Raw genomic sequence first — 23,855 nt, forward strand, 5'->3', positions numbered from 1 at the left:
CTGAAGCTGCTGTGCTGCCCCCTGCTGGCTGAAACTTCATCAGTCACTCATGGTCACACACACTCACACACACACACACACACACACACACACACACACACACACACACACACACACACACACACACACACACGTCCTGCATGTCCACAGGAAGCAGCAGACAGACATAAAGTGTCACTTTGCTGCTGAAAATGTGTCATAAACAGAAATCATGTTTAAACTCAGAGCTGCAGCAGGAAACAGAGCTGAGGTGATCCAGACTCCCAGAATGCACTGCTCCAAACAGCCAATCAGAGGCTTCAGTCAGTTTAAACTCTGACAGACGGAGCGTAACTCATATGTTCATTCAAAGTTTTCTGACATTAGATTTATAATTTAAAGGAACAGACCTCTGTTAAGAAGTTTATTTAAGATCAAACTATTTTCTGACTTCATGGTTTGTTCCTGGTTGTGTTTTTGTAGTTCTTTGTAGTTCTTCTTGTGTTTCCTGTGTGGTCCTGTTTCCTGTTTTATTCTGAAAGTCCTGTCTCCCTGGTGTGTGTCTGTGTTCCCGCCTCTGGTGACTGTGTCCCCCCTGTGTCTCTGCCTTGTTAACCCCGTGTCTCCTGGGTTCTTGTCAGTTGTTTGTATTGTTCCTCAGTCGTTATGTTGTGGTGTAGTTTTGTGTTTTGTTTGTTTTGTTAATAGAAAGCTGAATCCTCTGCCTGCCTCCTCAAGGCTGCCCAGAAAGGAGCGACACACACCAGTGAGTGCATGGAGCCGATGCAGGTAACGTGCCTTGCCCAAGGATGATCATGATGGTGATGATGGAGGTCTGCTGCCCCCTGCTGCAGCTTTCTGTCACTGCTCAGTGGTCCAGCAGGTTAAAGCAGCTCAGGAGAAGCTGTCAGTGGTGATGATGATGATGATGATGGTGATGGTGGTCTAAGTGATGATGATGATGATGGTGGTCTCAGTGGTGATGATGATGATGATGATGATGATGGTGGTCTCAGTGATGATGATGATGATGGTGCTCTCAGTGATGATGATGATGGTGATGGTGGTCTCAGTGATGATGATGATGATGATGATGGTGGTCTCTGTGATGATGATGATGATGATGATGGTGCTCTCAGTGATGATGATGTCACAGAGCAGCAGCCTCGTCCTACAGACGCCTGGAACTAAACTGGAACATGTGTTCATGCTGAACTGACCTGAGACACCAGCAGCTGAGAAGTCCTCACGGCAGACTGTTGTCATCCTTCCTGTCACATGATCCGTCAGTGTGCTCTCATTGGTCAGCTCCATCCTGTCCATCCTGTGTGTGCAGCATCACTCAGGGATTCAGACAGAGACTCTCTGAGTGTTGGTCATGTGACTGCTGCTCACAGTGACTCCATCATGGCTTCCTGCTGAGTGTGTGTTTGAGCTCAGACTGAAGTCTCTGAGTGTTTGTTCTGTTTGTAGTGTGCGGTTGTGGTTTGTGTGTGTTTGTGTATCTGCACTGAAGACAGGTGTGTGTCGGTGAGCCACAACCAGACAAGAAGCAGACACAGAACCACAGAGGAGGAGTCAGAGTTTATTGATCCCACTGAGAGCCACTGATCATCAGATTTATAACACACACACACACACACACACACACACACACACACACACACACAGTGCTGCAGCTGGACTCAGAGTCTGGACTGATGGATCACTTCACTGCAGAGTAGAGGACGTCTGGCTCAGGTGGACGCTCTGAACACAGAGAGAGAGGTGGTACAAGGTGAGGAGAAGCAGCTCATAAAAGTCTAATTATGAAGAAGCTGCATGTAGGGGGTGCTCAGGAGACTCCAGCTCCTCAAACATGTAAAGTTAGAACATGATCCTGTTTCATCATAATCATCAGACCATCAGTTACCAGTGGTTATGTAGTGCCCCCTGTGGCCGTATGCATGAAGTGCATACTCAAGTTTGCTTGGAGAGGGATTTATTTATTTAAGCTAGGTGTAAACAGTTAGCTCTGATGTAGCCACACTACATTGACTTGTTGTTGTTTATCAATCATTAACTGTTCAGAGTTGATGGAAAGCTAACAGTGAGCTAGCTGACTAGCTAACAGCACATGGAGGTCAGAGTCTGAGCGTCTTAAAGGGACAGTTCACAGATCAGTGTCAGCTGTACCTCTGCTCCTCTGCTGATTGATGACGACTCGTCCATAAGAGACGTCTCCTGTCCTCACTGCTGAGTACACTGCAGCTGGATCACACTCTGCACACACACACAGAGTATAAATACTAATGAGGTCAGTGGTAACATGTCCGTTTTTCTCTGTAACAGGAAGAGATGCCCACAGAGCTTCACCTCTGTCAACACAGAGTTTTTTCCACCCTTGTCACCATGAACACACAGAGACGACAACTGAATGGAAACATCAGCAGGAAGTTGAGCTGTGGTTTCTCGCCCGGTTTAAAGATACAAAATGATCAGGTGTGAACGGTCAGTTCGAGCTGCAGAAACCACACACATGCCTCCACGACATGCAGAGGTACAACGTCTGTTTGTGGGTTAGTTCAACAACAACAGTAGAGACTGAACTAATGAACACAAAATGAGATTATAACACAATGAGATTATAACACAATGAGATTATAACACAGTGGGATTATAACACAATGGGATTATAACACAATGAGATTATAACACAATGAGATTATAACACAATGGGATTATAACACAATGGGATTATAACACAATGAGATTATAACACAATGAGATTATAACACAATGGGATTATAACACAATGGGATTATAACACAATGAGATTATAACACAATGAGATTATAACACAATGGGATTATAAAACAATGGGATTATAACACAATGGGATTATAACAAACTGGGATTATAACACAATAAGATTATAACACAATGGGATTATAACACAATGAGATTATAACACAATGGGATTATAACAAACTGTGGGATTATAACACAATGGGATTATAACACAATGGGATTATAACACAATGAGATTATAATAAACTGTGGGATTAAAGAGGATTAGAATCAGAAATCAAATTTTAAAATTAAAAAACAAGTAGCAGAATCATGATGAAATCATGACAACGCAAAAGACTTCCTGGTTAGAGAGAGGAGCAGCTTACCTCTGGTCTTTGACTTGTCTCTCTGCTGTTTGATGATGACTTGTCCATAAGTGACGTCTCCTGTCCTCACTGCTGAGTACACTGCAGCTGGATCACACTCTGCACACACACACGATGCTGATACTGAGTATTGACCACAGAGCTGCACTTTGTCACCATGAACACACAGACTATCATTCAGCAGGAAGCTGTCGTTCCACACACAGTCTGAAAACACCAAACAATTCTCATCAGTATGAAGGGTCAGTTAGAAAACACAGTTTGGACTAAACACAAAGACACAAGCTGTGCAATTAAAACCAACAAATGTCTGTAACACCCCAACAGACAGTGGAGAGATCTGATTGGCTGATGACTGTGTCCAGCTCAGTGTATTGCTGTGCATTGTCCCTGTACAAGTACAACTATAGCGCCACCATATGTTTGTATTACACTGGATCATGTTAGTCCATTCATGTGTGACAGTGATAAGTAATGAGTAGGCTAATGTTAGCCAGTTAGCTAGAACAGAGCTGCCTCACTTTGAAGTTGTTTGTCAATCATGAAATGATCTGATGAAGTTAATGTAGCAACATCACTGACTGTAGCCGCCTAGCTGTAGCTTAGCCACACCATGTTATTTACAAACAGCAGGCTAACTGATTAGCATTTAGGCTGTTAGCTGCTGGGGTCCTCTCAGTGTTTCACTACATTATGTGCAGACAGCTGATGAAGCTCTGAGTGTTTCAGTCAGATTACATTGATCAATCAGTAGAAATGATTGATCTGAATGATTGATCAGGAGACATGTTGCTGTCTGATGTCCATGCAGCAGCTGTGCGTCCATGTTTGTTCATGTAAACTCTGAGCTGCAGGGCTGATGCTGTTACCTCGGCTCCGTCTGATTGGCTGCTGCTGTAATATCTGCAGGTCGCTGTACGTGATGTCATCACTTCCTGCTTCTTGAGCTGAGATGAAGCAAAGAGAAGAAGAACTCACTGAGAACATGACGGACATTTGAGACAGGACCCAGAGAGACGTCCAGACGTTTGTGTCTCACCTGCAGGTTTACTACAAACACCACGTCTCCTCAGGACCAGGACCAGGACCAGGACCAGGAGAAGACCACCAGAGACGGATGGCCACACAGTGAGATGGGGGAAAGGTGTAGGTGCAGTGGTTGTTGTTGTTGTTGTTGTTGTTGTTGTTGTGGTCGGGGGTCTCTCTGAAATGATCAAACATCAGAGTGACTCTGTGAACGTTGAGACCTGCTGCAGAGACACAGACAGGTGGAGCTCCTCACCTGTGACAGAGATCCAGCTGGGTGGAGACTCTCCATGACCGCTGATGTCACAGCTGTAGAGGCCTTCATCAGAGCTGGAAACATGGAGGATGGTCATGTGACCTGCAGGCTGAGTGCTGAGGAGGGAGCCATCTTTATAGAAAGCAGCTGGGAGGGTGGAGGCAGGGGGCCTTGTTGTACAGGTCAGAGTGACGGGGTCTCCCTCCATCACAGGGAGGACAGGACTCTGCAGGATCACTGCTCCACCTCCACACAGAGACACACTACAGCATTTCATGCAGACACACACAGCTTCATCAGCACTGAGTCCACAGGCTCATCTTACCAGAGACAGTCAGGTTGATGCTGCTGCTGGTCTGTCCCTGTCTGGACTCACACCAGTACACTCCACTGTCCCAGGGGGCCACGTAGCCCATCTTACAGGAAGAACCAGCTGGTTGTCCCCAGTCTTCACATGGAGTCCTGGAGTCTCTGGTGGTGTTTCTCCTCAGAGTCCATCCAGCAGAGCTGTCGTCCTCCTCACAGCTCAGAGACACAGAGTCTCCTTTAAACAGCTGAGAGCTGCTGGGACTCACCTTCAGACCAGCTGTGAGGACAGAAAGGACACATAACAAGGAGACATAAGAAGGAGACATAACAAGGAGACATAAGAAGGAGACATAACAAGGAGACATAAGAAGGAGACACGTTCACTGACCATAGTCTGAGGTGTAGTCTGAGGTGTAGCCTGAGGTGTGGTCTGCTGCTTGGTTGGAGCTGCAGCACAGCAGGGAGCTCAGCACTGCAGAGACATGTCAGTCAGTCACACTTGACCTGCAGTGCGTCCTGACTGCAGCTGTTTTTGTGTCAGACAGTAACAGCCTGAGGTCCTGTACTCACCGAGCAGACAGCGTAGAGACGCTTCCTTCATTGTCGCTCTCAGCGATATGAACACTTTTCATTTTTGTTACTGACACAAAGTTAGGCCCCTCCCACTTCCTCAGTGTCTGAGTTTCTTCTATTCATACTGATGAAGTGCTGGATCCAAGAAATAAAAGACAATAAGAGTGAGGTTAGTCAGGCCGTCCTGTTGTTGAACAAATAGGAATAAAGGGAACACAGCCCAGTATGGCCACACACACACACACAGAATTAATCAACATCAACATCATCATCTGTGACATGAAGCCAGCGTAAATACTTAAATACGAAAGAACAAGTATCGATTCAAGGGGGGAAAGTGCACGAGGAGAGGCCGATGAAATTAGACCCAACAGGGCTAGCATGAGTGGGAGGGTGAGAGAGAGAGAGAGAGAGAGAGAGACAGAGAGAGAGAGAGAGAAAGACAGAGAGACAGAGAGAGAGACAGAGAGACAGAGAGAGAGAGAGAGAAAGACAGAGAGAGAGACAGAGAGAGAGAGAGACAGAGAGAGAGAGAGAGAGACAGAGACAGAGAGAGAGAGAGAGACAGAGACAGAGAGAGAGAGAGACAGAGAGAGAGAGTTTTTTGAGTTTTTAAAACACCTTTATTCCAAATAAAGATCAGTTCATCAGTTCAACACGATCATATTTTATAAAAACACTGAATTGAAGGACAGCTGTCCGTCAACAACAGAACACACAGCTCTAGTAAAACACCACTTGGAGACAAACTCCTCCAAACTGTTCATGAGTGAATGGAACCTGAAGTCCACCTTCACTCTGGCCTTCACCAGGCCTCTAAACATGGCTGTGAGTCTACAAGCTGGATCCTCTGGTCCCTGCTCCTTCCTGCTCTTGTAGATCGCCAGTTTAGCCTGTCCCACCATGAAGTTTAAGAACTGCCAGGTTGCAGCGTTGTCTTTCTTGTACCCTGCTCCAAAGATAAAAGCGGTTTCAGTCCAGGGCACGCCACACCTTAGAAACACAGTCTTTAAAACACTGAAGAGACCAGAGAGTCTCCAACAGTCCAGGAAGCAGTGGAAGACCGTCTCTGGCTCGTCACAGAAAGGACATAAAACTGACACCGTGGGATTGACCTTATTGATAAAACTGTTCACAGCCAGCGCCCCCTGCAGGATCCTCCACTGCAGATCCCCAGTCCTTTTGTTGATGGGTGGCTTGTAGAGGACTCGCCACACTGGCTTACAGTCCTCCTTCGGGCTCAGTCTGGTCCTCCATACTGTGTCCGTTCTGTCCTTTAAAGCGTCTCTGTTGAGAGCCTGGACACAGCCCCTGTACAGAGCTTTTCCATTCAGCATGTGCAGGCTGGGCACAGGTCCAGTTTTTGTGCCCACAGGTCCTGCTGGTTCAGTCTTTTCTAAAAACAAACCAAGGTCCGGGAAAGGGTCCGTACAGTCCGGGATTTCAACTCCATTAAAATAATCCAATAAAACGTCCTGCTCGTCCACACTCAGTCTCTTTGTCCACGTGTTTAAAATATTCCTGGTGTAGCGGTGGGACTTCAGGTCCAGTAGAGACGCCACTGTCTCCGTGTCATGGAACCCCAGACCTGCAGCGTCTGCGATGTGTCTCAGCTTCACTGCGCCAGCCGAGATTAGTCTCTGGTTGAGGCCTGGTCTGCTGGAATCCTGGATGTCCAGACGAGCTCCGTGGATCAGCGGCTCCTCCAGAATCCAGAAGAGAGAGGCCGCAGGTCCTAGTCTTTGCCATTTAAAAAGAGTCCATGCTCTAAAGAGTCCCTGATAAAAAGGAGGCACATCATGCAGTGGTATAAAAGCACAGTCTGTTAAAAACACTGATGCACCCAGACCAGCCACCCTCCTTAAAACTGAGCCCATCAGAGGCCTCCAGACCACATCCTCATTTCCTGTGAGGAACCTCTGGATATACTGCAGTCTGAAAGCTGCTGTTCTGCTCTTTAGGTGCACCAGTCCTTGTCCCCCTTCCTCTTTGGGCAGGTACAGTACACTCTGATGGACCCAGTGCAGATTATCCCAGAAAAAATTCAAACATATTTTTTGCACCCTCTCTAACAGACCAGCAGGGGGCTCCAAACATTTCAACTGGTGCCAGAGGGTGGAAGCCACCAGATTATTGATAATTAAAACCCGCCCTCTGTAGGACATCTGTGGCAATAACCACCTCCACTTTGCTAGCCTGCCCTCCACCTTCTCCACCACCCCCTCCCAGTTCTTCTGCACTGTTTGGTCATTGCCCAGATAGACTCCCAGGTACTTCAGGCCCCCCCTCTTCCAGCTTAATCCTCCAGGTAGACGAGGGAGACCTTTAGACCATTTCCCCACAGCTAGAGCCTCGCTCTTAGCCCAGTTCACTTTTGCAGACGAGACTTTTCCAAAGGTTTCAACTATTGTCCCCAAGGTTGTTACATCATCTTGGTTTTTTACAATGACAATAACGTCGTCTGCGTAGGCAGATGAAATAAAAACAGTGTCAGAACCAGGTAAAACCAGACCAGAGATAAAAGAGCGAACATTATGTAAAAAAGGCTCGATGGCCAGTGCATACAACATGCCAGACATGGAGCAGCCTTGTCTGACACCTCGGCTCACCTTAAAAGGTCGACACAGGTTGCCGTTGATTTTCAGCACACTCTCAATGTCTGCGTACAAAACCTGAATCTTGGCAATAAAATCAGGGCTGAGGCCGAACCTCTGCAGAACCTTCCAGAGGTAACGGTGCTCCACCCGATCAAAAGCCTTTTCCTGGTCTAAGGAAATCAGACCAGCATCAACCCCCAATGAGCCAGAGGTGTCCAAAAGATCCCGAATCAATGACACGTTGTCAATGATGGACCTGCCAGGCACACAGTATGTCTGAGACTGATGGGTAACTTGGTCCATCACCCTCTTTAGCCTGTTAGCTAGGACCTTTGATAGCAGTTTATAATCCGTGCACAGCAGGGACACCGGCCTCCAGTTCTTAATGTCCTGTAGATCTCCTCTTTTTGGCAGCAGAGTGAGCACCGCCCTCCTGCAGCTCTGCGGCAGTTGACAGTCATAAAAGCTCTCATTAAAAACATCCAGAATGTCCTCCCTCAGTTCAGGCCAAAACGCTTTGTAGAACTCTGAGGGGAGACCGTCGATCCCTGGAGCCTTCCCTCCCTGCAGGCTCTGCAGGGCTGTGAACAATTCCTCTGCGGTCAGGGGAGCCTCCAGGTCTTTGTTGTCCTCCTGTGAGACTCTGGGCAGGCCACTGCAGAAAGCACCGAATGTGTCCTCATCCTCATTGTACTCGCTGTCATATAGTCCAGAATAAAAATCCACCGCTCTCTGGCAGATGTCCCTTCCTCCCGTCAACAGCTGCCCAGAAGGTGAACGCAGAGCGTGGATGAACCTGCTCTGCCCGTTCTTCTTCTCTAGATTGAAGAAAAACTTTGATGGGGAGTCCATCAGTGCAGCAGTCTGGAAACGAGACCGCACCAAGGCTCCCTGTGCTTTAGTGCCCAGCAGGTCTGCCAGCATGGCTTTTTTGCACTTGAGGTCTTCAAAACAGCCCCCTTTTCCTGTGGACTCTGCAGAAGTTTGCAGTTCCACTATTTCAATCTCTAGATCTCTCATAGATTTGGTGATGTCACGGGAGACATTGAGAGTGTGCTGCTGACAAAACTGCTTAATCTGGACTTTCCCACAATCCCACCACTGCTTCAGCGAGGAGAACTCTGCTTTTCTTGTTTTAAAAGTTTTCCAGAAGAACATAAAATTCTCTTTAAAATGAGTGTCCAGTAACAGAGCAGTGTTAAAATGCCAGTAAGCAGACCTATGCTTTACCTTAGCAATGAACACAGTACAGGACAGCAGCGAATGGTCTGAAAACCCCACAGGAATGATTCTGCACCCTTTAAAAATGTTAAAATGATGCTTAAAACAGTAAAACCGGTCTAATCTGGCCATGGAGAAGAAGTCCTCTCTCCTCTGGACCCAGGTGTACTGTCTGTGGCTGGCGTGCAGCTCCCTCCACACATCGGTCAGCCCATGAGCCTCCACCAGCTGCTTCATGGCCTGTTTGGAAGCAGCATGAGGCTCACAGTGGTTTCTGTCCATCTGATCGTTCTCTGTGCAGTTAAAATCTCCTCCTAAGAATAAAAACTCTTCAGGGCCACACTGACTTAAAACCACACTGAGTCTGTTTAAAAGCTGGACTCTTCCTGGTCCTGCATTTGGAGCATACACATTAATAAAAACAACCGTAAAGCGCTCATACTTGGCTCTGACCACCATCAGCCTGCCCTCCATCACTTCTTCCACTGTGTGGGACTCAGGCAGGAAGTTTCTAGAGAAAAGCAGAGCTACTCCTCCACTGGTGCTGTTCAGATGGCTTAAAACCAGCTCCCCGTCCCACTCCCTCCTCCAGTCTGTCTCATTTAAAGTGTCGCTGTGCGTTTCCTGAACCAGCATTACATCAATGTGTTTAACCCTGACCAGTTCAAACAGGTTTGCCCTCTTCCTCACATCTCTGGCTCCATTAACATTCAGTGTGGCGACCCTGAGATCACTCATAGCTCTTAATGTGAGGAGACAGGACAGGGCCATCAGCACACACACTGTCCTACAGAGCTGGAAGACTGTCATCATGACGGAGCTCCTGTTTGACTCTGAGGACTAGCTTCTTCAGTCTGTACAGCTCCTGGTCAGTGTAGCCCCCTTTACCCCGGCTTCTGATCTGAGACCTCACACATGTTAAAAACAGCTCTTTGTCTGGGAAGAAATCCTCCACCTTCACCTTCTTCATGTTCTTTGTGGTCTGCAGGAAGATTTTCACCTGCTGTACACTGTACACACAGTCCTGCTGTGAGGAGGCCGACGTCTGAGAGTCAGTCTGACTCTCCTCCTCCTCCTCCTCCTCCTCTCCCATGCTAGACTCAGGTTCCAGTGGTCCTTCCTGCTGTTGTAACTCATGTTCACTCACTGCACCTCTTCTGCTCTGACAAACACTGCTCTCATTGAGCTGTTTCCTATGAAGGGCAGGAACTCTGAAAAGGTTCTCTTCCTTTGGGTCTTCCTCAGTGACCCCATCTCCATCCTCTGCTGTTTTATTTAATTCACTTACTTCTGTTGTTTTCTCAGTTTGATCAGTTTTACTCTGTTCATCTGTTCCTTGTTCGTCCTGTCTCTCATGCACCTGTCCTCTGTCTTCCTGTCCTTGTTTGTCCCTCTGAGGCCTTTCAGCAGAGGCCTCCTTCTCAGGGCAGTCTCTGACTATGTGCCCCTCTTCTCCACACCCAAAGCACTTCATAGATCCAGTGTTAACAAACACAGTGTAATCGAAATCCTCCACTTTGATGTGGAACACTAAATTCAGCTCCTCGTCTTTCTTTGACGGGATCATGAAGACTTGTCTCCTGTGAGACACGACATGCTTCAGGAGCGGAGACCTGCACCCTGAAGACAGCTTCCTGATCGGGGAGACTATCTTCCCGTGTCTCGCCAGCTCCCTCAGCAGAAACTCATCGCTGATGAACGGTGGAACATTCGATACGATCACTCTCTTTGCCGGTGTACTCAGCGGTGCCACCGGCACAAACACGTCATTGATCACGACGCCGCTTTCTACCAGTCTGTTCGCTTTAGCGACGTCATCCACAAAAATCACCACAGCGCCGTTCATCCGAGCCGCGGACTTAACGCTGTCATACCCCACTGCTTTCCCCACAGCCAGCCCGCAGTGCTCCACAGAGCAGGGGAAGGACGGGGACACTTTCACACCGTGCTTCCTGGTGAGTTTGGTGAACTCCATACCGGCGTCTCAGCACGGCGAGACGCCGACCCACCACACACCACACCAACCCCCGAAAAACCCCTCTAAATCTCCAAAACAACCCGATCTACAAAAAACACAAACTCACTAAATTCAATATTACATAGAAAAATGAAAAACTTAGAAAACCACTCGCAATGCTCTCAGTCACTGCTCAGCGTGCTCCCTCCGTCCACTCAGAGAGAGAGAGAGAGAGAGAGAGAGAGAGAGAGACAGACAGAGAGAGACAGACAGAGAGAGACAGAGAGAGAAACAGAGAGAGAGAGACAGAGAGAGATTGAGACAGAGAGAGACAGAGAGAGAGACAGAGAGAGAGACAGAGAGAGAGAGAGACAGAGAGAGTTTTTTTGAGTTTTTAAAACACCTTTATTCCAGATAAAGATCAGTTCATCAGTTCAACACGATCATATTTTATAAAAACACTGAATTGAAGGACAGCTGTCCGTCAACAACAGAACACACAGCTCTAGTAAAACACCACTTGGAGACAAACTCCTCCAAACTGTTCATGAGTGAATGGAACCTGAAGTCCACTTTCACTCTGGCCTTCACCAGGCCTCTAAACATGGCTGTGAGTCTACAAGCTGGATCCTCTTGTCCCTGCTCCTTCCTGCTCTTGTAGATGGCCAGTTTAGCCTGTCCCACCATGAAGTTTAAGAACTGCCAGGTTGCAGCGTTGTCTTTCTTGTACCCTGCTCCAAAGATAAAAGCGGTTTCAGTCCAGGGCACGCCACACCTTAGAAACACAGTCTTTAAAACACTGAAGAGACCAGAGAGTCTCCAACAGTCCAGGAAGCAGTGGAAGACCGTCTCTGGCTCGTCACAGAAAGGACATAAAACTGACACCGTGGGATTGACCTTATTGATAAAACTGTTCACAGCCAGCGCCCCCTGCAGGATCCTCCACTGCAGATCCCCAGTCCTTTTGTTGATGGGTGGCTTGTAGAGGACTCGCCACACTGGCTTACAGTCCTCCTTCGGGCTCAGTCTGGTCCTCCATACTGTGTCCGTTCTGTCCTTTAAAGCGTCTCTGTTGAGAGCCTGGACACAGCCCCTGTACAGAGCTTTTCCATTCAGCATGTGCAGGCTGGGCACAGGTCCAGTTTTTGTGCCCACAGGTCCTGCTGGTTCAGTCTTTTCTAAAACCAAACCAAGGTCCGGGAAAGGGTCCGTACAGTCCGGGATTTCAACTCCATTAAAATAATCCAATAAAATGTCCTGCTCGTCCACACTCAGTCTCTTTGTCCACGTGTTTAAAATATTCCTGGTGTAGCGGTGGGACTTCAGGTCCAGTAGAGACGCCACTGTCTCCGTGTCATGGAACCCCAGACCTGCAGCGTCTGCGATGTGTCTCAGCTTCACTGCGCCAGCCGAGATTAGTCTCTGGTTGAGGCCTGGTCTGCTGGAATCCTGGATGTCCAGACGAGCTCCGTGGATCAGCGGCTCCTCCAGAATCCAGAAGAGAGAGGCCGCAGGTCCTAGTCTTTGCCATTTAAAAAGAGTCCATGCTCTAAAGAGTCCCTGATAAAAAGGAGGCAGATCATGCAGTGGTATAAAAGCACAGTCTGTTAAAAACACTGATGCACCCAGACCAGCCACCCTCCTTAAAACTGAGCCCATCAGAGGCCTCCAGACCACATCCTCATTTCCTGTGAGGAACCTCTGGATATACTGCAGTCTAAAAGCTGCTGTTCTGCTCTTTAGGTGCACCAGTCCTTGTCCCCCTTCCTCTTTGGGCAGGTACAGTACACTCTGATGGACCCAGTGCAGATTATCCCAGAAAAAATTCAAACATATTTTTTGCACCCTCTCTAACAGACCAGCAGGGGGCTCCAAACATTTCAACTGGTGCCAGAGGGTGGAAGCCACCAGATTATTGATAATTAAAACCCGCCCTCTGTAGGACATCTGTGGCAATAACCACCTCCACTTTGCTAGCCTGCCCTCCACCTTCTCCACCACCCCCTCCCAGTTCTTCTGCACTGTTTGGTCATTGCCCAGATAGACTCCCAGGTACTTCAGGCCCCCCCTCTTCCAGCTTAATCCTCCAGGTAGACGAGGGAGACCTTTAGACCATTTCCCCACAGCTAGAGCCTCGCTCTTAGCCCAGTTCACTTTTGCAGACGAGACTTTTCCAAAGGTTTCAACTATTGTCCCCAAGGTTGTTACATCATTTTGGTTTTTTACAATGACAATAACGTCGTCTGCGTAGGCAGATGAAATAAAAACAGTGTCAGAACCAGGTAAAACCAGACCAGAGATAAAAGAGCGAACATTATGTAAAAAAGGCTCGATGGCCAGTGCATACAACATGCCAGACATGGAGCAGCCTTGTCTGACACCTCGGCTCACCTTAAAAGGTCGACACAGGTTGCCGTTGATTTTCAGCACACTCTCAATGTCTGCGTACAAAACCTGAATCTTGGCAATAAAATCAGGGCTGAGGCCGAACCTCTCCAGAACCTTCCAGAGGTAACGGTGCTCCACCCGATCAAAAGCCTTTTCCTGGTCTAAGGAAATCAGACCAGCATCAACCCCCAATGAGCCAGAGGTGTCCAAAAGATCCCGAATCAATGACACGTTGTCAATGATGGACCTGCCAGGCACACAGTATGTCTGAGACTGATGGGTAACTTGGTCCATCACCCTCTTTAGCCTGTTAGCTAGGACCTTTGATAGCAGTTTATAATCCGTGCACAGCAGGGACACCGGCCTCCAGTTCTTAATGTCCTGTAGATCTCCTCTTTTTGGCAGCAGAGTGAGCACCGCCCTCCTGCAGCTCTGCGGCAGTTGACAGTCATAAAAACTCTCATTAAAAACATCCAGAATGTCCTCCCTCAGTTCAGGCCAAAACGCTTTGTAGAACTCTGAGGGGAGACCGTCGATCCCTGGAGCCTTCCCTCCCTGCAGGCTCTGCAGGGCTGTGAACAATTCCTCTGCGGTCAGGGGAGCCTCCAGGTCTTTGTTGTCCTCCTGTGAGACTCTGGGCAGGCCACTGCAGAAAGCACCGAATGTGTCCTCATCCTCATTGTACTCGCTGTCATATAGTCCAGAATAAAAATCCACCGCTCTCTGGCAGATGTCCCTTCCTCCCGTCAACAGCTGCCCAGAAGGTGAACGCAGAGCGTGGATGAACCTGCTCTGCCCGTTCTTCTTCTCTAGATTGAAGAAAAACTTTGATGGGGAGTCCATCAGTGCAGCAGTCTGGAAACGAGACCGCACCAAGGCTCCCTGTGCTTTAGTGCCCAGCAGGTCTGCCAGCATGGCTTTTTTGCACTTGAGGTCTTCAAAACAGCCCCCTTTTCCTGTGGACTCTGCAGAAGTTTGCAGTTCCACTATTTCAATCTCCAGATCTCTCATAGATTTGGTGATGTCACGGGAGACATTGAGAGTGTGCTGCTGACAAAACTGCTTAATCTGGACTTTCCCACAATCCCACCACTGCTTCAGCGAGGAGAACTCTGCTTTTCTTGTTTTAAAAGTTTTCCAGAAGAACATAAAATTCTCTTTAAAATGAGTGTCCAGTAACAGAGCAGTGTTAAAATGCCAGTAAGCAGACCTATGCTTTACCTTAGCAATGAACACAGTACAGGACAGCAGCGAATGGTCTGAAAACCCCACAGGAATGATTCTGCACCCTTTAAAAATGTTAAAATGATGCTTAAAACAGTAAAACCGGTCTAATCTGGCCATGGAGAAGAAGTCCTCTCTCCTCTGGACCCAGGTGTACTGTCTGTGGCTGGCGTGCAGCTCCCTCCACACATCGGTCAGCCCATGAGCCTCCACCAGCTGCTTCATGGCCTGTTTGGAAGCAGCATGAGGCTCACAGTGGTTTCTGTCCATCTGATCGTTCTCTGTGCAGTTAAAATCTCCTCCTAAGAATAAAAACTCTTCAGGGCCACACTGACTTAAAACCACACTGAGTCTGTTTAAAAGCTGGACTCTTCCTGGTCCTGCATTTGGAGCATACACATTAATAAAAACAACCGTAAAGCGCTCATACTTGGCTCTGACCACCATCAGCCTGCCCTCCATCACTTCCTCCACTGTGTGGGACTCAGGCAGGAAGTTTCTAGAGAAAAGCAGAGCTACTCCTCCACTGGTGCTGTTCAGATGGCTTAAAACCAGCTCCCCGTCCCACTCCCTCCTCCAGTCTGTCTCATTTAAAGTGTCGCTGTGCGTTTCCTGAACCAGCATTACATCAATGTGTTTAACCCTGACCAGTTCAAACAGGTTTGCCCTCTTCCTCACATCTTTGGCTCCATTAACATTCAGTGTGGCGACCCTGAGATCACTCATGGCTCTTAATGTGAGGAGGAGCAGACAGGACAGGGCCGTCAGCACACACACTGTCCTACAGAGCTGGAAGACTGTCATCATGACGGAGCTCCTGTTTGACTCTGAGGACTAGCTTCTTCAGTCTGTACAGCTCCTGGTCAGTGTAGCCTCCTTTACCCCGGCTTCTGATCTGAGACCTCACACATGTTAGAAACAGCTCTTTGTCTGGGAAGAAATCCTCCACCTTCACCTTCTTCATGTTCTTTGTGGTCTGCAGGAAGATTTTCACCTGCTGTACACTGTACACACAGTCCTGCTGTGAGGAGGCCGACGTCTGAGAGTCAGTCTGACTCTCCTCCTCCTCCTCCTCCTCCTCCTCTCCCATGCTAGACTCAGGTTCCAGTGGTCCTTCCTGCTGTTGTAACTCATGTTCACTCACTGCACCTCTTCTGCTCTGACAAACACTGCTCTCATTGAGCTGTTTTCTATGAAGGGCAGGAACTCTGAAAAGGTTCTCTTCCTTTGGGTCTTCCTCAGTGACCCCATCTCCATCCTCTGCTGTTTTATTTAATTCACTTACTTCTGTTGTTTTCTCAGTTTGATCAGTTTTACTCTGTTCATCTGTTCCTTGTTCGTCCTGTCTCTCATGCACCTGTCCTCTGTCTTCCTGTCCTTGTTTGTCCCTCTGAGGCCTTTCAGCAGAGGCCTCCTTCTCAGGGCAGTCTCTGACTATGTGCCCCTCTTCTCCACACCCAAAGCACTTCATGGATCCAGTGTTAACAAACACAGTGTAATCAAAGTCCTCCACTTTGATGTGAAACACTAAATTCAGCTCCTCGTCTTTCTTTGACGGGATCATGAAGACTTGTCTCCTGTGAGACACGACATGCTTCAGGAGCGGAGACCTGCACCCTGAAGACAGCTTCCTGATCGGGGAGACTATCTTCCCGTGTCTCGCCAGCTCCCTCAGCAGAAACTCATCGCTGATGAACGGTGGAACATTCGATACGATCACTCTCTTTGCCGGTGTACTCAGCGGTGCCACCGGCACAAACACGTCATTGATCACGACGCCGCTTTCTACCAGTCTGTTCGCTTTAGCGACGTCATCCACAAAAATCACCACAGCGCCGTTCATCCGAGCCGCGGACTTAACGCTGTCATACCCCACTGCTTTCCCCACAGCCAGCCCGCAGTGCTCCACAGAGCAGGGGAAGGACGGGGACACTTTCACACCGTGCTTCCTGGTGAGTTTGGTGAACTCCATACCGGCGTCTCAGCACGGCGAGACGCCGACCCACCACACACCACACCAACCCCCGAAAAACCCCTCTAAATCTCCAAAACAACCCGATCTACAAAAAAACACAAACTCACTAAATTCAATATTACATAGAAAAATGAAAAAAACTAGAAAACCACTCGCAATGCTCTCAGTCACTGCTCAGCGAGCTCCCTCCGTCCACTCAGAGAGAGAGAGAGAGAGAGAGAGAGAGAGAGAGCGAGAGAGAGACAGAGACAGACAAAGAGAGAGACAGAGGGAGAGACAGAGAGACAGAGAGAGAGAGAGAGAGAGACAGAGACAGACAGAGAGACAGAGACAGACAGAGAGACAGAGAGAGACAGAGACAGAGGGAGACAGATAGAGACAGAGACAGACAGAGAGACAGAGAGAGAGACAGAGAGAGAGACAGAGATAGACAGAGACAGAGAGAGACAGAGAGAGAGAGAGAGAGAGAGAGAGAGAGACAGAGATAGACAGAGACAGACAGAGAGAGAGACAGACAGAGAGACAGACAGAGAGAGACAGAGAGAGACAGAGACAGAGAGAGAGAGAGAGAGACAGAGAGAGACAGAGACAGAGAGACAGAGAGAGACAGAGACAGACAGAGAGAGAGACCACTGAATATGGATCACAGTTCATATCTATGGTGAAGACTGTCATAGCTCCTACCCAGGCTCCATCATAGCTGGCCAGCAGGGGGCGATGTGTGCTTTCTGGACACTACATGACTGAATACGTCTGTCACCCAGACATGAAGGTGAGGAGTATGATGCATGTCATCCCGCCTCTGACCTCTGACCTCTGCACATTCTCTCCATACAGTGAGAAGTCACCCCCAGCCTGCTTTTTGTCCACCGCTACATGAAGTGAGAGCAGTTAGAATGGATGGATGATTTTATCAACCTATAATTTAAAACCGGCTTCTAAACAAAGGAAGAGATCTTGAGTTGTCCCTCTCATCCTTAAGTGTCAGCCGGGCAGTTTCAAGTGTGGGCAGAAGAACAAGAAGAACTGAAAGGATCCCAGCAAGTGAAAGTCAGCGGACCACTCGACGTTCAGCATCGTAATGTGTGGAAATACTCAGGTCAGATCAGCGCTTCCAGCAGGGTAAGTGCTCTGCGGCACCTTTTAGCAGTCACGTGATTTACAAGAACAGCTCTGCAAACCTACCCCGCCCCGTGCTGCTGGTCCACTGCTCATCCAGACTTTACCCTGCAAGGACCCAAAGCCGGAGCGATGCGCGCTGTGACATCTGCGGCGCTCCTCGGCGTCCTGCTGGGCGTCTGTCTGCCGGCGGCCGCTGACGGTGAGTGTGTGTTCTTTTTTTTGTTATTTCTGACGCTGTCTCTGCATGGAGACTCTGTTCTGTCTCTAAAGTGCGCATCAGCTGCCGGACGCATCCATGTGCACGCGCCGTGGACTCAGCTGTTTTCAGGAGCGGTGACTCAGGCCCGTGGGTACTGTCCTCCCATCATATTATCAGTCCAGTGGCATCACATTGGTCCACATCAGTTCATGGCAGCATGAAATCCTGCTGGTCAGCGAGTGAAGGGTTAAAGCATTCATGTGACGCATTCATCAGGAAGGCTCGGTCAGTCTGTGCTGCTGCCTGATTGCACTCTTTGCTTGTTTCTTAGTGATTTGACGTGTTTTTCTTGCATATGGCAGTGTGAACATTAAGATTCTGGAGGCTGTGATTTGGGCTGGTTTGTTTCACATGGGGCGGGTTTTACGTTCAGTTTGGGCTGGAAACTGTCTTCAGATCTGGAACCCTGGCTGTCTGACGTCAGGGGAGGAGGAGAGGAGAGGAGGAAAGCAGCACAGAGACAGAGGTAATGTTACAGTAAAGATGATGTCACTGACAGGATATTGCAGAACGATGATTGATGACGTCATGAACGATTAGCATAGCATGCTTTGCTAGTCAATCAATAGCCATATATCAGCTAATGGTATGGACGGCCTGGTTGTTATGGAAACGGTCATGTCACTCCTGTAACATGAGATCTATCCAGCAGCTCTTATAGAGTTCATTTACATGCTCATCTGTTTGTTGTGTTACAGTTCATATTATTTATATTATGTGTGTTTATCACATGTCAGTTCACTGCGTGTTATACATATTATACTGTGTGTTATACATATTATACTGTGTGTTATACATATTATACTGTGTGTTATACAGTAGTCTGCATCATGCATGTGTCTCCAGGTGTTTCAGGAATTTATATTATTCATGTTATTTCATTCTTGAAATCATGTGTTTATTATTAGACTTCTGTCTTCAGAGGCGCTGCTGAGCAGCACCACCCAGCACTGATGCTGTCATGGTTTCAGCCAGGTCTTTTATTTTGTAGTTCATTTCCTGTTTGTATTAGGTTTAGTTTTACTAGTCACTTCCTGTTTTATTTTGAAACTTGATCTCCCCCTTGTGTTTCAGGTCTGTTACTTCCCCTTCCTCATGTGTGCTCCCTTCCCCCTCCTGTGATTACCCTAATGTGCTTCACCTGTGTCCAGTTGTCTTCCCCCTCCTGTGTGTGAAGTCTGTGTGTTTCCTCCCTCTTGTTGCCAGTTCGTTTTGTGAGTTGTCCTGTGACACAGCCGTCCGGGCAGCCTTCCGCTCTTGTGATTTCCCCAGTGGGTTTTCTGAGTGAGTTCCTGTGTATCACCTGTTTTGATCAGACTACTGTTCGTTGCCTTCGCCCTTTGTGTTACCTTTGCCTCGTGGACTGAACTCCTGTGTACCGATTACTGCTTTGGACTTTGACCACTGGTTTTTGCCTGTGCCCTCTGGGATACCTCTGCCTCGTGGACTGAACTTCTGTGTACCGAACCTAGCCTGCAATAAAACTCTGAGTTTGCTTTCACCTCCGGCTAAGTCTGCATTTGTGTCCTCCGTCTCACAACCCCCTGACAGATGCAGCAGCACCAAGCGGACCTGCTGTCACCTCCACCTCAGCAGCACCAAGCGGACCTGCTGTCACCTCCACCTCAGCACCACCCAGCACTGATGCAGCAGCACCAAGCGGACCTGCTGTCACCTCCACCTCAGCACCACCCAGCACTGATGCAGCAGCACCAAGCGGACCTGCTGTCACCTCCACCTCAGCACCACCCAGCACTGATGCAGCAGCACCAAGCGGACCTGCTGTCACCTCCACCTCAGCACCACCCAGCACTGATGCAGCAGCACCAAGCGGACCTGCTGTCACCTCCACCTCAGCAGCACCACCCAGCACTGATGCAGCAGCATCAAGTGGACCTGCTGTTGCTCCAGTAGTGGAAGGTGGAGCTGGCGGTCATGTACATTATCTTGGCAAAACGACCCAAAATGACCTGATAGAGTCCATCAGTTCTAAAATAATCCAACATGTTGTGACATTTCTCCATCACCTCAGACTGCACCCTGACCTGAGTCTGAAGGAGCAGCTCTCTGTCAGGGTGGTGTCACAGGAAGACATTCCTCAGGTATCGCAGCATCTCTTGGAGCAGTCCACAGGAGGACACTTGTCATCTCTGTGTTGCACATCAGAATCACAAATACTTTATTAACTGTTCAGTTTATTTTTTGTATTTGTTTCATTAATTCTTTTTTTTAAATGTAAAATTGCTTTATTTAAATAAAAGAATGTCCAAGACAAAGCTGCTAAGTGTCTTATGAGTGTATGCACACTAGCAGAGGAATTTACTGCGATGGAACAGATCAGAGCAGCTGACTGTAGCAGACCTCTGGTCTGTGTGAGTTTAACTCTGTGAACGTGTGGATGACTGTCTGCAATAACACATCCCGTCTCCCGGTGTTTACTGTGCGCCAGCCGCTGTAACACCGTGATCAATACTGGGATTAGTTTTTATCGCCACCTTGTGGACAGACGCTCTCTGTGCGCCGTGTTTCTCCTTCCAGCAGCTGTTTGCAGCTGCTCATCTAAACTGTCCATGGTCGCTGTGCTTCCTCCTTCTGTCTGTGTGTTCTCACCTGAAGAACCTCTTGGCTTCATCACATTCATCACACCCACAATAAATTCAGACCAATCACAGCACGGGTGATGCACAGCCTTGAGAGAAAAAGTTCTGCCATCACTACGTTTTTAGCATAACGTTGCCTCCTGAATTCCTCTAAGTGGTGCGGCTGCAGGGCATTGAGAGTGAGACACACATTTCAACAAGTCCTCACGCGGAGAAATGATCAGCTTCACCACACAGGAACTCCTATAAACATCAGCAGACTACTGTGCACTGTAGCTGTCTAGAATTAGCGACCTATCGACCAATCAGGAAATAGAATTCCTTGTTGCCAGGTGAGGCCTGAGGCTCAGTTCCATGAACGTGCGCGTCACCTCTGCTCAGAATGCAAAGTGTGGACCAGCTGGAAGTGGAAGAGAACTGTCAGGAGAGGGACAGGACAGCTGCCGTTATATTAGTGATGGGACGTCAGGACACAAAGGTAGCTAACTGTATATTTCAATATACAAGTCGCACCTGAGTATAAGTCGCATACCCAGCCAAAGGATGAAAAAAACGTATACTTAAAGTCATGTTGATGAAGATTCTCAGTCATCCAGGTCATCATACGTAGAGAAGGTTGAAGCAAGGCGTCTGGACTTGTAGAGTTTTCTAGAAGACGTTTCGCTGCTCATCCAAGCAGCTTCATCAGTTCTAACTGTTGGTGGGAAACATGGTTTATATGTGGTTACAGACCTCAGTGGGTGGGTCTGGGTAAAACTAAAAAACTTACAAACAATAGCACTAAATGTTTCCATACTTACCTGTGATGTTCTGGCTGACTGGGCCAGGTGAGTCTAACGACTGGCTAACGACTATGAAACTGCCGGAGGGGGACTGGTTGACAGCCCTTTGTTCTTACTGTGAGTATGTGCAAACTTCCTGGGAATGGATGGAATCACTGCATTGTATGTGGTAGAAAGATGATGTCTGAGGCCACCACCTCTGTTAAGGGAAGGTTTTTCCAGCTTAACATAGATGCTTCCTTGACTCCTCTTTCATACCACCTTTCCTCCCTGTCTAAAATGTGAACGTTGTTGTCCTCAAAGGAGTGTCCTTTGTCTCTGAGGTGGAGGTGAACAGCTGAGTCTTGTCCTGAGGAGGTGGCTCTCCTGTGCTGAGCCATTCTTCTGTGGAGTGGTTGTTTAGTTTCTCCAATGTACAGATCAGAACATTCCTCACTGCACTGGACTGCATATATCACATTGCTGTGTTTCTCCCTGGGAGTCTGATCCTTCAGGTGAACCAGTCTCTGTCTCAGTGTTGTCATAGGTTTGAAATGGACCGGGATGTCATGGTTGTTGAAGATCCTGCGGAGTTTCTCTGATACTCCTGACACATATGGAATGGAGATGTTCTTTCTCCGCCTGGTGTTGTCCTTCTTCTTGTTGTCAACGAGAAGACGTGGTTCGACGCTTATATTACAGGGTTGACACCCACCATAAAGGACCGCCTGTCACCTTAAAAACTACCAGGGACCCCGGAGGAATTAATTACCCTGACCATCCGCCTGGACAACCGTCTGTATGGCCGTCAGCTGGAAGATCATCGCGAGAGTTGAGCCACTTGGTACTAAAGGGGGACAAATTTTCTGTCCGAGCCCTAGTGGATTTGGGGGCCTGAGCAGAGCCTCATAGATCAGGAATTAGCTGTCCAAGCGGGGATTAGTTTAGAACCCCTTCCATGCTCTATTCCAGTAACGGCCCTTAAAGACAGCATTATTGCCACCATTGCTCACCACAACTCCCCTGTTCATGTATTGCTGTCAGGAAACCACCACGAACGATTGGAATGGTAATCATGTGTGTGTGTGTATAGATTCTGTCTGACGCTGCTGTGGATGTGACTCAGTTTAACCCCTTAACTTCTCTGCTCTGTTCCCATTCAGAAATCACAGCTGAGACTGGACAGACTGTCACTCTGTCCTGTAGAGCTACACAGAGGACCAACATCATAGTTGTACAGTGGAGCAGAGCCGACCTGGAGACAGAAGGATACGTCCTGCTGAATCGAAATAATCGACCTGACTCAGCACAGCAGCTTCCATCTTTTAGGGGTCGGGTGGAGCTGAAGGAGGGATGGAAGGAGGATGGAGACGTGTCTCTGATCCTGAAGAATGTGACGACTGAGGACAGCGGGACATATGAGTGCAGAGTCGTCCAGGAAGGAACAACCCGCAGGAAGAGAGGCGTTCTTTTAGAGAATGAACCCATCAAGACTGTCAGTCTGTCTGTAGTTCAAGGTGTGTGTGTCTGTGTGTGTGTGTGTGTGTGTGTGTGTGTGTGTGTGTGTGTGTGTGTCTGTGTGTGTGTGAGCAGCAGATGATGTCTGACAGCAGTGTGATGTTCTTCAGACTGATCACAGCTCTTTCTGCTCTGCAGGTCACACAGAAGCACACAGCGGGGGAGGAGAGGAGGACAGGAGCAGTGGAGGACATGTTGGACTGATTGTTGGAGCCATCGCTTCTGTTGGTCTGATCCTTGCTGTTGGTCTGGTGATCTTTAAAAGATGCCAGATGAAGAGCAGCCTTCACTCCTCCCCCGAATCCTCCGCCCCCGTCTCCTTCTGATGAAGCAGCTGGACAGCCTCTTGTCTGCAGTGAACAGGGGTGCAGCAAGCTTTAGAAAAGTGTGCATTAGCTACAGATATCTACAGATATCTACACCTTCCAACATCAACACTGTAAGCTATTTATGCCACTCACTCATATTCTTACAATTCACCTACATTCTGTTCAGTACACCACGTATTGATAAGTTGAAGAAATATATTCAGATATAATCAGAATTCCTTTATTTAGTATGCCATTTAAATATATAATAAATATCTAAATACCTAGACAGCATTTAAATCCCTGAGTTGTATCCAAACAACATATTTTACAGTAAAGAGCAGGACATGAATGAACCAGTATGAATGTACAGTGTCTGAGAACTGTCACAGTTCAGAGTTCAGTAGTTTGATGGAGACAGGAATGACTTCCTGTGTCTCTCAGCGGTGCATCATGGGAGTCGGAGTCTGTTGCTGAACGAGCTCCTGTAGCTGGTCAGCACAGTGTGGAGCGGGTCAGAGGGACAGTCCAGTATGGTCTTTACTTTGGACCACGTCCTCCTCTGACACACCTCTGTCACAGAGTCCAGGTCCTTAAACCGCTAACTGGCGGGTGCGCTGTGAT

At 48.2% G+C, this 23,855-nt stretch overlaps 2 protein-coding genes and 1 long non-coding RNA gene across 5 annotated transcripts; 2 read left to right on the forward strand and 1 right to left on the reverse strand.

Moving 5' to 3' along the window:
- Positions 1-495: 495 nt before the first annotated feature.
- Positions 496-5,474, forward strand: LOC114436593 (uncharacterized). Its single transcript, XR_003670697.1, has 3 exons — positions 496-768; positions 2,311-2,460; positions 4,047-5,474. It is a non-coding gene; the product is annotated as an uncharacterized LOC114436593 (long non-coding RNA).
- LOC114436570 (high affinity immunoglobulin gamma Fc receptor I-like) lies at positions 1,552-18,207 on the reverse strand. 2 transcript variants are annotated; one of them, XM_028406887.1, is made up of 10 exons: positions 17,849-18,207; positions 5,299-5,436; positions 5,117-5,200; positions 4,745-5,005; positions 4,420-4,665; positions 4,177-4,341; positions 4,007-4,084; positions 3,138-3,236; positions 2,155-2,241; positions 1,552-1,728 (listed from the first exon to the last, which is right to left on the reverse strand). In XM_028406887.1, the coding sequence occupies exons 2-10, from the start codon at positions 5,327-5,329 to the stop codon at positions 1,685-1,687; spliced, it is 1,095 nt and encodes a 364-aa protein (XP_028262688.1). In that variant the 5' UTR covers positions 5,330-5,436; positions 17,849-18,207; the 3' UTR covers positions 1,552-1,684. The 2 variants fall into 2 exon arrangements, with proteins under 2 accessions (XP_028262688.1, XP_028262689.1); XM_028406888.1 differs by lacking the exon at positions 3,138-3,236.
- LOC114436590 (butyrophilin-like protein 2) lies at positions 17,294-23,574 on the forward strand. Of its 2 annotated transcripts, XM_028406921.1 has the most exons (5): positions 17,294-17,435; positions 17,501-17,544; positions 17,646-17,984; positions 22,569-22,922; positions 23,062-23,574. In XM_028406921.1, exons 3-5 carry the CDS (start codon positions 17,915-17,917, stop codon positions 23,247-23,249), a joined length of 612 nt encoding a protein of 203 aa, XP_028262722.1. In that variant the 5' UTR covers positions 17,294-17,435; positions 17,501-17,544; positions 17,646-17,914; the 3' UTR covers positions 23,250-23,574. The 2 variants fall into 2 exon arrangements, with proteins under 2 accessions (XP_028262722.1, XP_028262721.1); XM_028406920.1 differs by having other exon boundaries at positions 17,501-17,984.
- The last annotated feature ends 281 nt before the right edge of the window (positions 23,575-23,855 follow it).

The sequence above is a fragment of the Parambassis ranga genome, chromosome 5 (genome assembly GCF_900634625.1).
Source record: "Parambassis ranga chromosome 5, fParRan2.1, whole genome shotgun sequence".
NCBI lineage: Eukaryota > Metazoa > Chordata > Actinopteri > Ambassidae > Parambassis > Parambassis ranga.